Raw genomic sequence first — 15,561 nt, forward strand, 5'->3', positions numbered from 1 at the left:
CAGGCATGGGGCAGGGGAGTCCTTACATAGAGGCCCTGAGAGGTCATTGTGTGAAGCTGTGAAGGTGAGCCCTAGATTGTATTGGAGACCCCACGATGGTAGATGTTCCAGAGCTGTGAGGTATCTCCCAAGAAAAGCTAGGAGGCCAGCTGTGGTGCCGCACGCCTTTAATCCCAGCGCTAGGGAGGCAGAGGCAGGCGGATCGCTGTGAGTTCGAGGCCAGCCTGGTCTACAAAGGGAGTCCAGGACAGCTAAGGCTACACAGAGAAACCCTATCTCGAAAAACCAAAAATAGACTGTACGTGAACTGCCTCACAAACTACAGCCTCCAGAGACTGACTCAGATTCCAGATTCTGGCTATAGTCCTTTCTTGCTTCTACCTCCCCTCGGTCCACTGGTCTCTACCCTGCTCATTATAACGACTGCTCCGTGTCTCTTTAGGTTCCTTCAGGGGAGAATTACTGAACTAGCCCAACGATCAATAAACCAGATGCTTCCGATGGCATTCCCTCAGCTGTTCTACCAGCGTGAGCCCTTGCTTTGGACCAGCATTCCAGACCTCAGCCAACAAGAAGTAGCGAGAGGACTCAGCACCCCTTATCAATAAGAGATGGTTGGAATGTTAGGTCCAAAGCCCCCCACCTCTGAGAACGTCCCTAAAACTTCCCCCACATATCAGCTTCTTCTAGAAGCTCAAGCGCTCTTCCCTTTGGTTAACCCTAAACTCAACTCTGTCATACTTCTTGTCTGACTCTTCTCGTCCTTTCATAATAAGAAATTTGTTATAGTCTTTTCTCCCCTTTTTGGTTGTTTACCTCTGTCAACACATCGCATAGATTAAAATTATCAAGTCTTCAGAGAAGTCTTTCAAACTTCCAGTAACAACCTGGTGGTGGTTACATTTTGGGAAACTGAGGGGCCCAAGCCTACACTTAAAACTGGCTGTGCCCGCCACCTCCCAGGCCAGAGTGCTGTTGACATCGTGTAGGGGGCTTACAGCAGAATTCTGGAGGGTCCCGAGCTGGAAGCAACTGGGTTTGAACTCAAGCAAGCCCAGAAGTTGGCCTTAACTGAAGGGCAGCGCGGGAATTCATGTGGGACTTATTCACGGGTGTTCACTGATAGTGTGACTTCCACATTCACAGATGAGAATTGCTACCTGAACAGCCGGGGTAGGAGGCAAGCTGGTTAGAAGGTTAGAAGGTGTCACTCAGCCCTTGTTTCTCTGAAGCTTACCTAAGGAGTCAGGTCCTTCTGCCCAAGCACGCGATTTTCTTTCTTTAGCTCCCTAATTCATCAGAGCAGGGAATGACCTTGTATTCTACTTTATAGTTATCTATGAAAATGTCTCTCCCTTGACCTTAGGAGTGCGGGATGGGCCCTAGTACTCAGACGCTGGTGGATAGCTTTATCATCCTCGGCACGTGATTTTACTGCTATATACCTCTGGCACTCCTTATCGTGTTCCGTTGCTGTGAACATGACGGTAATCCGTGTAAAGTCTGAGACCAGTGTGTCTGCAAAATAAAGAGAAAAACGTTAAAATCTCATTAACTAACCTGACCCATTTCCACCTTGCGCACTCTTTTACAGTGCCCCAACTGTTCGGTTGCTCACATAGTTCTCACAGCCCCGCAGCGGTACACGTGGTCTGGGTCTGTGGGCCTTGTCCCGAGACTGACTCCTGATTGGATCTGCTAAAGAGAAAGCCCCACCCTCCGCCCTGCCAATCAGATCCGCGGGCGCGAGAGCCAGCACAGTCCGTCCCGCTTCCTGTTGCTAGGCTTGCAGCAGCTGGGCCGGCTGCGCGTGCGCAGACTACGCAAACCCGCTCTCCCGTTGGCGGGAGAAGGTGACGTCAGCGGCGCGAGCGGGTCCTCCCACAGCCAGGGGAACGTTGAACCTGCGGGCCTTTTGATGGCGTCACTAGCCCGCGCCTGAACCTGGTTTAAAGCCGAAGCAGCGAAGGCGGCAGTAGCGGCGGTGGCGGCGGCGGCGGCGGCAGCTCTGGGGTTCGTGTCTCCGGGTGTGTCGGCCGCCGCTGCTGCTGAGGCCTGGAATGTACAGATGGCTGGCTAAGGTTCTCGGCACCATTCTCCGCTTGTGCGAGCGGCCGGCGCCCGGGGCCCGCGCCCTGCTCAAGAGGCGGCGCTCGAGCAGGTGAGGCGGCCGCCGCGCGCCGGTCCCCTCCCCCGCGCTGGCGTTGGGCGCCGCCGGCCTGTGGGAACCGGCGGCTCCGTGACCGCGGAGGCCTCTGGCTGTGAGCGGAAGGGGAATAGGAAGCCGGCTGTGTGCTGCTCACCGGACACAGCTCCTGTCGCCCGGTGGCGGGCAGTGCAGGGACGAGCCACTAGGTTAGGGGTTTGCCCGTAGTCATTTGACCGCGAGTACTGGTCACTTCGCACCGAGGAACAGCAGTCGTCTTGTTTTACAGCAGCTGTCGGGGTGTGTGTGTGTGTGTGTGTGTGTGTGTGTGTTGGGCTAGAGGGATAGAAAATGGTTCTGCTCTTTGGCATCCCTATGAGAGGCAGAAAGAAAGTAGGTACCGCTCTCTTCGAAGATTCGGTTAAAATCAGAGGGAAATAACAAATGTTACTACTTAGCGGCTACTCCTTTGCTCCTTTTACAATGTCTTCCCCGTTAAGGATTTATCTAGAAAACAAAATAACTGTGCAAGTTCTATATTCCCATGAGTCTCTCTCATCCCTCTATCTCTTCGTTTCCTGACTTTACTGTGTCTGCTTCGCCGATGATGATGATGGTGGTGGTGGTGGTGATGAAGAATTTTGTGTTTTCGGGTCAAGTTAAGTGGGCAAAAGGTTTAGTTTAGGGGAAGTAGAAGCAAACGATGCACAGATGATTCTAGGAATGTAGGTCACTGATGAAATTGGTCTTTAGCTAAGCTGTAGCATATATCCCAGAGATGTGTGGCTCCTGCTGCTCCACGGGGTTCGGATACGAGTCATTTAAGATGTTATGAATTCCCCAAAGTGATGCTTAGTAAACTAGGTAACGACAGACTGTTTATTCTCCCCCAGTGTTTTATTCCTCAGAGTCATGCCCTGTCCAGTCCCCCTGCGCTTTGTGTGTATGTGCCCAGGCCAGCCTTGAATTCTAGCTGCCCAACTCCTCTTCTTTACAGCACTTAGAGACTCACGTCTTGTAAAACTACTCGTTTTAGGGTGTGTGTCTTAGTGGTAGAGTGTGTTTATCATGCCTGTCCTGCCTTCAGTCCCCAGCTCTAGGTAAGGGGTTGGGGGGCAGTTAATCTTCCCCCCTACAATTTATCTCTGGAGGCTACTTATATTATCACTTAAGTTAAAACGGGGGGTGTATCTTGGGGTATGTTACTAAAAACAAATGATGTGTTGGTTCAATTTGACCAGAGTATGCATCATTCTGTGGTAGGGAGTGCTGGAAATAGCATTCTGTTTCTGGTACATGGAACGGAGTCTTGTATGAACTTTTTGTTTGGTACTAGGTGTGAACCTAGGGTCCTTTTACATGCTAAACAAATGCTGAACAACGAGTCACACCTCCAGATTCGAGTAAGTTTATATGTAGAAAAACACATGTAGTACATATGTACATACTATACTTCTTTTTCTTTCCTTACAGCGCTCTGTTTTCTACTACAGTGGACACTGATGAAATCCCAGCTAAAAGACCAAGATTAGGTACTACATTTTAAAAATTCATTCTTATAGTAGGAAACTATATGCGTGGCACAAAATTCAAAAGGTTAAAAAGTGCAGACGATTGAAAACTTTCTACTCCTTCCCTACAGCATTGCCTAGAGGTGACTGCTTGTGTCTTCAGAGATTGTGTTGAGTGTGTGTGAAGTTCTTGATTGTTCTGTGAGAACAGCTAACTTTCTTTGTGGAGAGAGAAACCAGTTCAAACTGACGTTCAGATTCATCTGGCTGAGTGATCTTCTCTACTGTGTCATCGCAAATCTCCTTTCTTGCATCTGATTAGTACATGAGAATAAAGGTAGATTAAAGAACAGCAGAGAGGCTGGAGAGATGGGTCAGTGGTTAAGAGCACTGGTTGCTCTTCCAGAGGTCCTGAGTTCAATTCCCAGCAACCACATGGTGACTCACAACCATCTATAATAGGATCTGATGCCCTCTTCTGTATTGCAGTTATACAGAAGGACAGAGCATAAATAAATAAATAAATCTTAAAAAAAAAAAAAAAAAAAAAAAAAAAAAAGAACAGCACAGTAAAATACTATGGACAGTCCCTTTTCAACAATGATTTTGGTTAACTATGGGACTTGTTGATATTTCATCTAATAAATACTTATTGAGTATAGTTTTTGTTTTTGTTTGGTTTTTCAAGACAGTTTCTCCGTGTGGCCTTGGCTGTCCTAGAGTGTCTTTGTAGATAGACCAGGCTGGCTTTGAACTCACATCGATCCATCTGCCTCTGCTTCCCAAGTACTGGGATAAAAGGTGTGTGCCACCACGGGAGTATGTTTTGATCTTACAAATAAACAAATATGAGGCCTGTCTACAATCGCTCTTTAACTTTCTAAGGGAAAAAAAGGAGCTATTTTAAAAACTAAATATAAATATTAGCTTTACTTGAATGTAGAAAAGTACATAAAGCAACATGACCAAAACAAAACAACTGCTGGTACCCAGGCCTGGTCAGCCACAGGCTTGTGAGCTTAGCTACCGAGGAGATGAGGCAGGTGGGGTCTCAAGTTCAAGCCTGCTTAGACAATTTAATGAGCCCCTGTTAGAAAGTAAAACAAGAGTGGGAATGTAGCTCAGTGATTGTCTCATGTACTCAGAGCCCAAAGTTCAGTCCTCAGTTACTGCAAAACAACAGAACTGTGATGGTGTTAGGAAAGGCCCCTGAGCTGGACTGTGTATGGCAGTCATCTACTTCTGTGCTAAGGGTCACCCCACTGCACCATTTCCTGTTGAATGTAGGGCGTGATGTCCTTAATGCAAACAGCAAGAAAGAAATGGACACTGGAGATGAAGCTTGCCTAAGAGAATACCTTTGTGCTGTCCACATTGTGCTGACCAGCAAGATCCGCCTTGGTGGTGACTGTGGAAGTACTTGAAATGTGGTTAGTTTAATTCAGGGATTCAAGGTATCATTTGTTTGTTTGTTATTATGGGAAGGGAGTTGAGACAAGGTTTCTCTGTGGACTTTGACCATCCTGAAACTCACTGTGCAGACTAGGTGGGTTTGAACTTCACAAAGACCACCTACCTCTGTCCCCTGGGTGCTGGCATTAATTGTGTGCACACTGTCACCACCCAGCTGTTTTGTTTATTTAAATAACAGTGCTCTAGAGCCAGGAATGTGTGGAGTATGCCTTTATTCCAGCACTCAGAGGCAGAGGCAGGGTGTTTGAGGCCAGCCTGGTCCTACAGAGTGAGTCCAGGACAACCAAGGCTAACAAATGCTTATCTCGAAAAAAACAAAAAAGAACAAAACAAACAAAAAAACAATGCTCTATCTGCATGTACACCTGCAGACCAGAAGAGAACATCAAATCACATTACAGATGGTTCTGAACCACCATGTGGTTGCTAGGAATTCAGCTCAGGACCTTTGGAAGAGCAGGTGGTACTCTTAACCACTGAGCCATCTCTCCAGCCCCCCAGCTGTTTTTAAAAAATTTTTAATTTAAGTTATTTATGTGGGGGGCAGGAGCCAAGTAGCCCAATCCTCAGTCCTTTTCTTCAGCCTCCCAAATTCTCCATGACTTTATATATGAGAGCCAAAATATAAGTTAGTCTCAGCGGGGCTCCCCTCTTGTTTTTTGTTTTCTGTTTTGGTTTTTTGAGACAGGGTTTCGCTGTGTAGCCTTGGTGTCCTGGACCCACACTGTAGACTAGACCAGCCTCAAACTCAGAGATCTGCCTTCCTCTGCCACCCAACTTCTGGGATCAAAGACCTGTGACTCACCCTCCTACTCCCTGCTAGTCTCAGCTTCTTTTAAAGATGAGACACAGGATTACCTTGCTTTAAAAAAGAGCTCACGAGATAATTTAACATAGTATTGGGACATACCCATTTTGCTTTTCAAAATTTATAGGAAAATAAAACATTCCAATACTTTAATGGCTATGCTAGTTATCAAGAAGTACCATCTTGTCTTCTTGGGCCTGTGGAGGAAACACCAATCATTAATGCTCTTTTCTGCTCACTTCAAAAGCAACAGCAGAGTGGAAATGATCCTTCAACATTATGAAGGGATAACCTGAAATTGTCTCTCAATTCCTAAAATAAAAACAACTAATTTGCAAAATTCGTACTTTTCTCTTTCTGAGACGGGGTCTCCATTCATAGCACAGGCTGTCCTCACGTTCACTGTGTGCCCGGGCTAGTCTCCAACTTCGAATTCAGCTTTGAAGTTGGGATGTATGCTGGCTATTTTTATGTCAACATGACTCAATCTAGAGTCACTGGAGAGGCAGGGCCCTCAACTGAGAGAGGGCCTCGTAAGTTTTGGCTGCAGGAAGCCTGTAGGACATTTCTTAGTGATTGCTGTGAGAGGGCACAGCCCATTGTGGACCATTGGACTGGTTGTTCTGAGTCTCTAACAAAGCAGGCTGAGCAAGCCACAGGGAACAAGCCAGTACCCTCCATGGCCTCTGCTGTCACTTCCTGCCTCCAGGTCCCTGTCCTGTTTGAGCTCCTGTCCTGACTTCCTTTGAAGAACAGTGGTGATGGAGCATAAGCCAGATAAACCCTCTCCTCCCCAAGTTGCTTTGGTCATAGTGTTTTATCCCAGCAATAGTAAGCCTAATTAGGACAGGACAGGATGACAAGTGTGCTCTCATACTCAGCAAAACAAGTAAATTGCTTCCAAGTTGATTCTGCTTTACCTTACCTTTTCCCCCTTTCTGGAGAATATTTATTTCATATTGGATCTATATTGGAACCCGTGTTGCTTAAAGCCACTATTTTAGGCTATTTTTCTTGGAAGCAGAAATCGTATTTACAGTATCTTTAATTAGTGAGTACAAGGGAAACTAGGCCACATAGCTGTGTAGGAAGTTAGAAGAAGGTTAGCATTATAAAAGAAGTGGAGGAGCACTGAGACAGTGCCCCCACCCCCACCCCCCAATTCACTTTGTTTGTAATCTTCGGGTACCAAGAAGAAGTAAGCTTGAGATTGTCCAATGCATCTGGTTCAGCAGAGGGATAGCCTTTGTTGGCCACAGATGCTCAGGGCTGTGTGCTGCCTACTTCACTCAGTCAGGATTTGTCTGGGCTTGGTAGGAGGTTGTTTAAGGCAGTCATTCTTCAGCCTGGGAAGGAAGGTGAACTAGTAAGCAAGTCAGTGTCAGTGCTCTCTATAAGGTTTCCATTCCTAGCAGTATGCTTGGGGCTCATTTATGCCCTTGTCACTGGAGGTGCTCGAAATAGCCTTGCGTGTCTGCACGAGTAGGAAAGGTTCGTTTATGTGTTCTACAAAGCTTGCTCCTCAAAAGCTGCTATTTTCCAATCATTTCTTGGTGAATGTTTGTGGTTGACTGAAGTACTAGTTTAATGTGAAAAATGGTAAAATTATAAAATATGAGATGCGTGTTTGCTTGCCCAACCTTGCTTGCCTAGAACCTAAACTTCTGACCCCAGAGGTTTCTCCCAGTTCTCAGAACTGCTAACCTCAAGATCTCTTCCCTAGTTCCCAGAATAGTTACATGCAAGTTTCCAAATATCAGATGTCCCCATTATGGTTTCCAGTAACCACTCTAGGGACCCACACCCAAGTCCCCACAAGAGGTTTCCCAATGCCAGGTGTCCTAATGTCCATATGGTTTAACTATAAGCAACCCCACCTGCTTTGCGCCTTTTGCCTTTAAAACTAGCCTGTACTAGCTGCTCGGGGTCCTTCGCCTCCAGAATGCTGAGGGACCCTGATGCGTCAGAAATAAACCTTTGCTTTTGCATCAGTGCATTGTGTGTTTCGAGTGGTCTCTCCCGGCGACCCCCTTCCCGAGTTGGGCGTGAGGGTCCAACATTTCGGGGCTCGTCCGGGATTTTGGGGTCGCCCCGAGACCCCCGACTCACCCACTGAAGGTCTCTCCTGGCACGGGCCACTGTCGACCAACGTGCACATAAGTTACTTTCGCTTTGTATTCATGTGCATCCTGTCTCTCCATAGCTCGCAAGTCCGTAGTGGGACGAGAAGGGGGACAGACGTGTCCGGCACCTTCTCCCCCACACCCTGGAGGATGCTCCAGTGGTGGTCTGGAGTTAATCTGACGATACGGTCAGTCTCCTCAAATCCGTAGGCGGTCACGCATCCATGCCGCCATCAGAAACTGTACTTTCAGTTTGGCGCCGATCCTTCATGGCCTGTCTTCCTGTCTGCTAATTCTGTTTATGTGTGTTATCGGCCTTTTTGTATTGACTGAGACAACCACACATGACATGGGACAGACTGTGACCACTCTATTGACTCTGACTCTTGACCATTTCAAAGATGTGCGAGCCCGTGCGCACAACCTCTCTGTAGAAGTCCACAAAGGATGCTCACAGACTTTCTGTTCTTCGTAGTGGCCCACCTTCAGTGTAGAATGGCCACCCGAGGGGACCTTCAACCCTTTCATCATCTCCAAAGTCAAGTCTATTGTTTTTAGCCCAGGACCACATGGCCATCCCGACCAGGTGCCCTACGTTCTAGCATGGGAGAACCTGGTCTCCGATCCTCCTCCTTGGGTCCGCTTTTTCCTGCCACCTAATCCGCCGATGAGACCTGAATGCATGCTCCTACCGGTGACCTCCTCAACCGCCCAGGGCAGACTCCGACTACCGAGGACCCTGATTCCCGAAAAAGTCAGAAGCCCGTCTTGCCCTCGGATCCTGCCCAGGACCTTCTCCTCCTCCTTACCTCCAACCCCTGTCCCCTCCACCTCCATCCCTTCCCTCTACCTCTTCTTCATATACTCCCTCTACCGTCTCCCCCACTGCACCGCCTCCCCTTACCCCCGACCTCTCTTCTGTTTGCCCAGCACCCCTCCCTCTCCACCTCGTCTCCACCTCCGCCGAGGCCCTACCAAGAGTCAATGGCAATCCTCCCTCTTCCCTCTCCGGACAACCAATGGAGAGATCACTTACTGGCCTTTCTCCTCCTCAGATCTCTATAACTGGAAAACTCACAACCCCCCTTTCTCCCGGGATCCCCAGGCTCTACCTAATAGAGTCCACTCTCCTGACACACCAGCCCCCCTGTCAGCAGCTGTTCCAGGTCCTCCTAACAACTGACGAGAAACAGCAGGTCCTCCTGGAAGCCAGAAAAAATGTCCCCAGTCAGGAGGTATACCCCCACTTTTCCCTAATGTGATCGATGTGGGATTCCCCCTCAGATGCCCAGACTGGGATTATGAAACCCTGCAGGTAGGGAGAGTCTCCGTGTCTGTCGCCAGGCTCTGTTGGCGGGTCTCAAGGGAGCCGGAAGGCGCCATACTAATTTGGCCAAGGTAAGAACCATCACTCAAGGAAAGGACGAGAGCCCTGCTGCCTTTTTAGAAAGATTACTAGAAGGGTTTCGTATGTATATCCCGTTTGACCCTACGGCAGCTGAACATAAGGCAACAGTGATAACTGTCTTTCATAGACCAAGCAGCTCCTGATATCAAGGGAAAATTACAGCAATTAGATGGTATCCATACTTTTAGCATTCAGGACTTAGGTAGACAGGCAGAGAAAGTGTATAACAAGAGAGAGACTCCCGAGGAAAAGGAAGCTAGGATGGCTAGAGAGCAGGAGGAACGGGAAAACTGCTGAGAGAAGCGGAGAGATAAGGAATTGACTAGGATCTTGGCCACAGTGGTAGCAGATAAACCTAGGCCTAAAGGACAGGATAAAGAGGGTGGAGACCGAAGGCAGCCCAGGGTAGAAAAAGACCAATGTGCCTACTGCAAGGAAAGAGGCTATTGGGTCCGAGACTGCCCTAAGCGACCCAAGGACCGGAAAAAGGTTCCAGTCCTGGCGCTGGATAAAGATATCGACTGAGGTCGGGGCTCTGGTGCTCCCCCCCCCCCAACTCAGGCTAATCCTCACAGTCGGGCGACAATGTACCACCTTCCTGATAGATACCGGTGCTCAACATTCAGTCTTAACTCATGCATCCAGACCCCTGTCATCAAAAACCTCATGGGTCCAGGGGGCCACAGGAGGCAAATCACACCGATGGACTAACAAGTGAACAGTCAATCTGGGCACAGGTACCGTGACCCATTCTTTCCTTGTGGTCCCCGAATGCCCCTACCCCCTGCTGGGGAGAGACTTACTGACTAAAATGGGGGTCCAAATACATTTCTCTGGAAAAGGGGCACAGGTCCTTGATTCAACTGGGACCCCTATACAAGTCCTCACAGTAAAAATTCAAGATGAATACAGACTATTTGAACCCCCACCCCAAGAGTCCCTTCCAGACTGTAGCCCATGGCTCCAACAATTTTCCCAAGCATAGGCGGAGACCAGAGGGCTAGGATTAGCCCATCACCAGCTACCTATTATTGTGGCTCTTAAGCCTACAGCTGTACCGTTCTCAATTAAACAATACCCAATGAGCCATGAAACCAGGATAGGAATAAGCCAGCATATCTGCTGGTTCCTAAAGCTGGGGTCCTCAAACATTGCCAGCCTCCTTGGAAGACCCCCCTCCTGCCTGTCAAGACTATAGACTAGTCCAGGACCTCTGAGAAGTTAACGGGTGATGAACAGACACCCTACGGTGCCCAACCCTACAACCTCCTGAGCACCTTAAGACCAGACTTTACCTGGTATATGGTCTTAGACCATAAGGATGCCTTCTGCAACCTACCCTTAGCCCCCCAGAGCCAACCCTACTTTGCCTTTGAATGGAGAGACCCTGAACTGGGGATTTCCAGGCAGGTGACATGGACACACCTCCCCCAAGGGTTCAAAAACTCTCCCACTCTGTTTGATGAGGCTGTACGTCAGGACTTGACTGATTTCCACACTCAGAACCCTGAAGTGACGCTTCTACAATATGTAGATGATATCCTGTTGGCTGCTCCCTCCAGAGACGCCTGCATCCTAGGAACTCAGCGGTTACTACAAGAACTAGGTAACAAAGGCTACCGTGCTCAGCCAAAAAGGCCCAGCTCTGCCGATAAGAGGTAACATACCTGGGTTACGTCCTGAAAGAAGGGCAAGGATGGCTTACCAAGAGCAGGATAGACACTGTTGCATAGATCCCGCCACCCCAGACTCACAGACAGTTGCAGGATTTTCTGGGTACCGTGGGGTTCTGCCACATCTGGATACCGGGATTAACAGAAATGGCTGCCCCCCTATATCCCCTGACCCAGGACCCACACTCCTTCACTTGGGGAAAGTCCCAACAACAGGCCTTTGACACCATTAAAAAGGCCCTTCTGTCAGCCCCCGCCCTGTGCCTACCAGACACCATCAAACCCTTCACTCTGTACATAGATAAAAGACAAAGAGTTTTGGCCCTGACCTTAGGGCCATGGAAGCGGCCTGTGGCCTACCTGTCCAAACAGTTGGATACTGTGGCTACAGGGTGGCCCCCTTGTTTGCATATCATGGCTGCCACAGCCCTTCTAGTTAAAGATGCCAACAAGTTAACTCTGGGACAACCCCTAACTATAGTCACGCCCCATGCCCTAGAGGCCATGGTGCGCCAGCCACCTAACAGATGGATCAGCAACGCCCGCCTGACACACTATCAGGCCCTGCTCCTAGACTCAGAGCGCATCACCTTCAGCTCCCCGGCCACCCTCAACCCTGCTACACTGCTACCTACGCTGGAAAAGGATCAAGAAGCCCCTCATGACTGTCACCAGGTATTGGCTGAAACGCATGGGACACGGGTGGACCTCCAGGACCATGAGCTACCGGAAGCAGACCGCTCCTGGTATACGAATGGCAGCAGCTACCTTGATGCAGGTACTCAGTGGGCAGGGGCAGCAGTTGTAGATGGACACCTGGGCTCAGGCTCTGCCACCCGGCACATCAGCTCAGAAGGCCGAATTAATAGCCCTCACCAAGGCCCTCGAACTCTCCCAGGGTAAAAAAGGCTAACATTTACACGGACAGTAGATATGCCTTTGCCACTCCCATGTGCATGAGAGTATCTATGAGTGCCGAGGCCTGCTGACGTCTGAGGGTGACATCCGAGGGAAAAGAGATCAAAAATAAGCCTGAGATTCTGGTCCTACTGAAAGCCCTCTTCTTGCCGACCCGGGTAGCCATCATCCATTGCCCGGGGCATCAAAAAGGACAGGACCCTGTCGCTTTGGGGAACCACCAGGCCAATAGGTAGCAACACAAGTAGCACTTACTGAGACCCCAGCCTTAACCCTGGAAGTTGACAGAGCTAACCAGGTGACATACCAATCAGAACCCTACAATTACACTCCAGAAGGCCAGGCCCAGACCCAAGCCTTAGAGGCCACCTGGGACCCAGTGAGCCAACATTGGAAAAAGGATGGTAAGACTGTGTTGCCCGCCAAAGAAACCACCACCATGATCCAACAAATGCATGCATGGACTCACTTGGGGACAAAGGAACAGATGCTTAACAAGACAGATTATATCATCCCAAAGGCCAACGCCCCGCTTGACAAATTTGTGACCAACTGCCAAGCATGCCAGCAGGTGAATGCCGGCAAAAACCGGGCCCCTGAGGGGACTCAGGCCCATGGAGACCAGCCTGGAACCTACTGGGAAGTAGACTTCACCGAGGTAACACCCCCTGCTGTGGGCTACAAGTACTTACTGGTCTTTATAGATACCTTTTCAGGATGGGTAAAAGCCTTCCCAACATGCCAAAAAACCGCACGAATGGTCATGAAAGCCATCCTGGAAGACATCTTTCCCCGGTTTGTGTTACCAAAGGTAATTGGGTCAGATAACGGGCCGGCCTTTGTCTCCCAGGTAAGTCAGGGATTGGCCAAGATCCTGGGGACTGATTGAAAATTACATTGTGCTTATAGACCCCAAAGTTTAGGGCTGGTAAAAAGAATGGATAGAACTCTTAAGAGAGACCCTGACTAAATTGACCATTGAGACTGGCCTAAAAGACTGGAGATGCCTCCTACCTTTGGCCCTGTTTAGGACCAGAAACACCCCTTCTCGTTTTAACCTGACTCCGTACGAGATTTTATATGGAGGGCCACCATCTCTGTCTACCATGCTCAATTCTTATCACCCCTCTGCTTCCAAAACTGATTTACAGGCTCGCCTAAAAGGGCTGCAAGCGGTACAGGCCCAAGTTTGGGCCCCCCTTGCTGAGATCTACAAGCCTGGCGACAACCAGACGGGACACCCTTTCCACATCGGTGACTCAGTCTACATTCGACGACATCGGTCTCAAGGACTCGAGCCTCGGTGGAAGGGACCCTATACAGTCCTCCTGGCCACACCCACCGCTCTCAAAGTGGACAGAATTGCAGCTTGGATACACGGCTCCCACGCTAAGGCCGCTCCTCCACCTCCAGATCCTGATCAACGCTCCCAATGGCGCCTACACCGCTCCGAAGATCCTTTAAAGATAAGACTTACCAGATCTGGTCTTTAACTGTGCTTTTCCTCATGTTGGCCCCAAGGATGTTGGCCGACCTCAATCCCCATCGGCCCATGAAACTCACATGGCAGGTCCAATCCCAAACGGGAGATATGGTCTGGTCAGTATCCCGAGAAGCACCCCCCAATACCTGGTGGCCTGATTTAACCCTGGACCTATGCCTCTTAATTGCTGGCTTAGATACTTGGGATATCCCTGAAAGAAGTCATAAAGAGTTACCCATCCTTTCTGAAACCACCCATTACCAAAGAACAGCAGCCTTAGGTTGTGCTAGACCCTGGTCAAGATGCCAGTTGCGACTGGCTCCTTTTTATGTTTGTCCCGGGGATGGCAGGTCAAGTTCAGAAGCCCACCGATGCGGAGGGCTGGAAAGCTCTTTTGTGCTGCCTGGGGATGTGAAACTTCAGGCTCCGTCTATTGGAATCCCTCCTCGTCGTGGGATTTAATAACCGTATCCCGCAACCACTCTGGCACCACTACCTGCCCTCAGCGGGGACGGTATCTTCCCAGCTCCCAGACTACTTGTAATCACAATAGCCAATGCAATCCCATAGTCATAAAATTTACAGAAAAAGGAAAAGAGTATTTGGAGTGGGTAACGGGGCGACAGTGGGGCTTAAGATTTTATGTAAAAGGCACTGACCCAGGACTTACCTTCTCTATTAGATTAAAAATAGAAAACCCCTAAGTATAGAAACAAGAGCTTCAAGATTGAGGCCAGATACAACAAGAGGAGGGGAATGAGAAACTGTAAAATCATAAAATATAAGATGCTTGTTTGCTTGCCCAACCTTGCTTGCCCAGAACCTAAACTTCTGACCCCAGAGGTTTCTCCCAGTTTTCGTTACTGCTAACCTCAAGAGCTCTTCCCTAGTTCCCAGAATAGTTACATGCAAGTTTCCAAATATCAGCTGTGCCCATGTGGTTTCCAGTAACCACTCTAGGGACCCACACCCAAGTCCCCACAAGAGGTTTCCCAATGCCAGATGTCCTAATGTCCATATGGTTTAACTTGATAAGCAACCCCACCTGCTTTGCGGTTTTTGTCTTTAAAACTAGCTTGTACCAGCTGCTCGGGGTCCTTCACCTCCAGAGTGCTGAGGGACCCTAATGCGTCAGAAATAAACTTTGCTTTTGCATAAGTGCATTGTGTGTTTCAAGTGGTCTCTCGCGGCGACCCCCCTTCCCGAGTTGGGCGTGAGGGTCCAACAGAGTGAGCATGTCCAGCCTCTGACTGAGGATACTGACTGGGGGCTCCTATCCCTAAACTGCCCCCCACCTCATTTCTACCTCCTGTTCCCATCACTGCCCACACTGGAGTGGTGACACCAACTGCTCTTAAGAGAATTTCAACAACGACGGAAACTGGATTCTAACAGCTGCTGGGGACACTGGGTGTGGCAGTTGGGAAACTGAAACAGTGGTTGCATTTCTGTAATAAGCAGGTATAGGGAAGAAAGGAACACCTTGATTGGTGCCCGGATAGAGAGGCTGGGGATTAAAGGTAAGAAAGGAACCTTTTGAGTAGAGGAAGGATTCGTTTAGTTAGCAACAGGAATGAGTTAACACTGGGCCTTAGGCAGAAAGCTAGGAGCCAGAAGAGAGGACAATTTTAAATGTCCAAGGCAAGGTCTATTAGAGTAAGTGGATGACCTCACAAGAGCATCCATCTAGTCCTTTGACCTCCAAGGCTGGACTCAAGGAGTGAAGGGCTCAAGATCTGTTTTCAGACAGTTTGGCAGCTGTTGGAGTAACTAGAATCAAAGGGCGACGTGTATGTGTGTCCGCCCCACCCCCCCCCCCACCCCAGTTGATTTCAACACAGGGATAGTGGTAGGGGTTGTACACTGTGCCTCAGCTTGTGGCTGAGTAGAAGCCTAGCTTCTGCCCCTGCTGTGGTGCTGTGGTCTTTGAGCTCTTGACTCCTGCTGTTTTTGTCTTTTTAAGGATCTGGCTTTCCTGTTGGGTGTTTAAAAACCATTAGCTAGCCAAAAGTCTCAGC

General features: G+C 49.1%; 1 protein-coding gene across 4 annotated transcripts in view; it reads left to right on the top strand.

Moving 5' to 3' along the window:
- The first annotated feature begins 1,960 nt into the window (after positions 1 to 1,960).
- Senp2 (SUMO specific peptidase 2) overlaps positions 1,961 to 15,561 on the top strand; it is a 79,623-nt gene continuing 66,022 nt past the window's right edge. For 2 of the 4 annotated variants that reach the window (XM_051150747.1, XM_051150749.1), the window contains exon 1: positions 1,961 to 2,161. In XM_051150747.1, coding sequence (XP_051006704.1) covers positions 2,061 to 2,161 — 101 coding nt within the window. In that variant the 5' untranslated portion in view covers positions 1,961 to 2,060. Of the gene's footprint in view, positions 2,162 to 3,619; positions 3,679 to 15,561 lie in introns of all 4 variants that reach the window. The other 2 variants (XM_051150745.1, XM_051150752.1) reach the window with 2 other exon arrangements.

The sequence above is a fragment of the Acomys russatus genome, chromosome 8 (assembly GCF_903995435.1).
Source record: "Acomys russatus chromosome 8, mAcoRus1.1, whole genome shotgun sequence".
Lineage (NCBI taxonomy): Eukaryota > Metazoa > Chordata > Mammalia > Rodentia > Muridae > Acomys > Acomys russatus.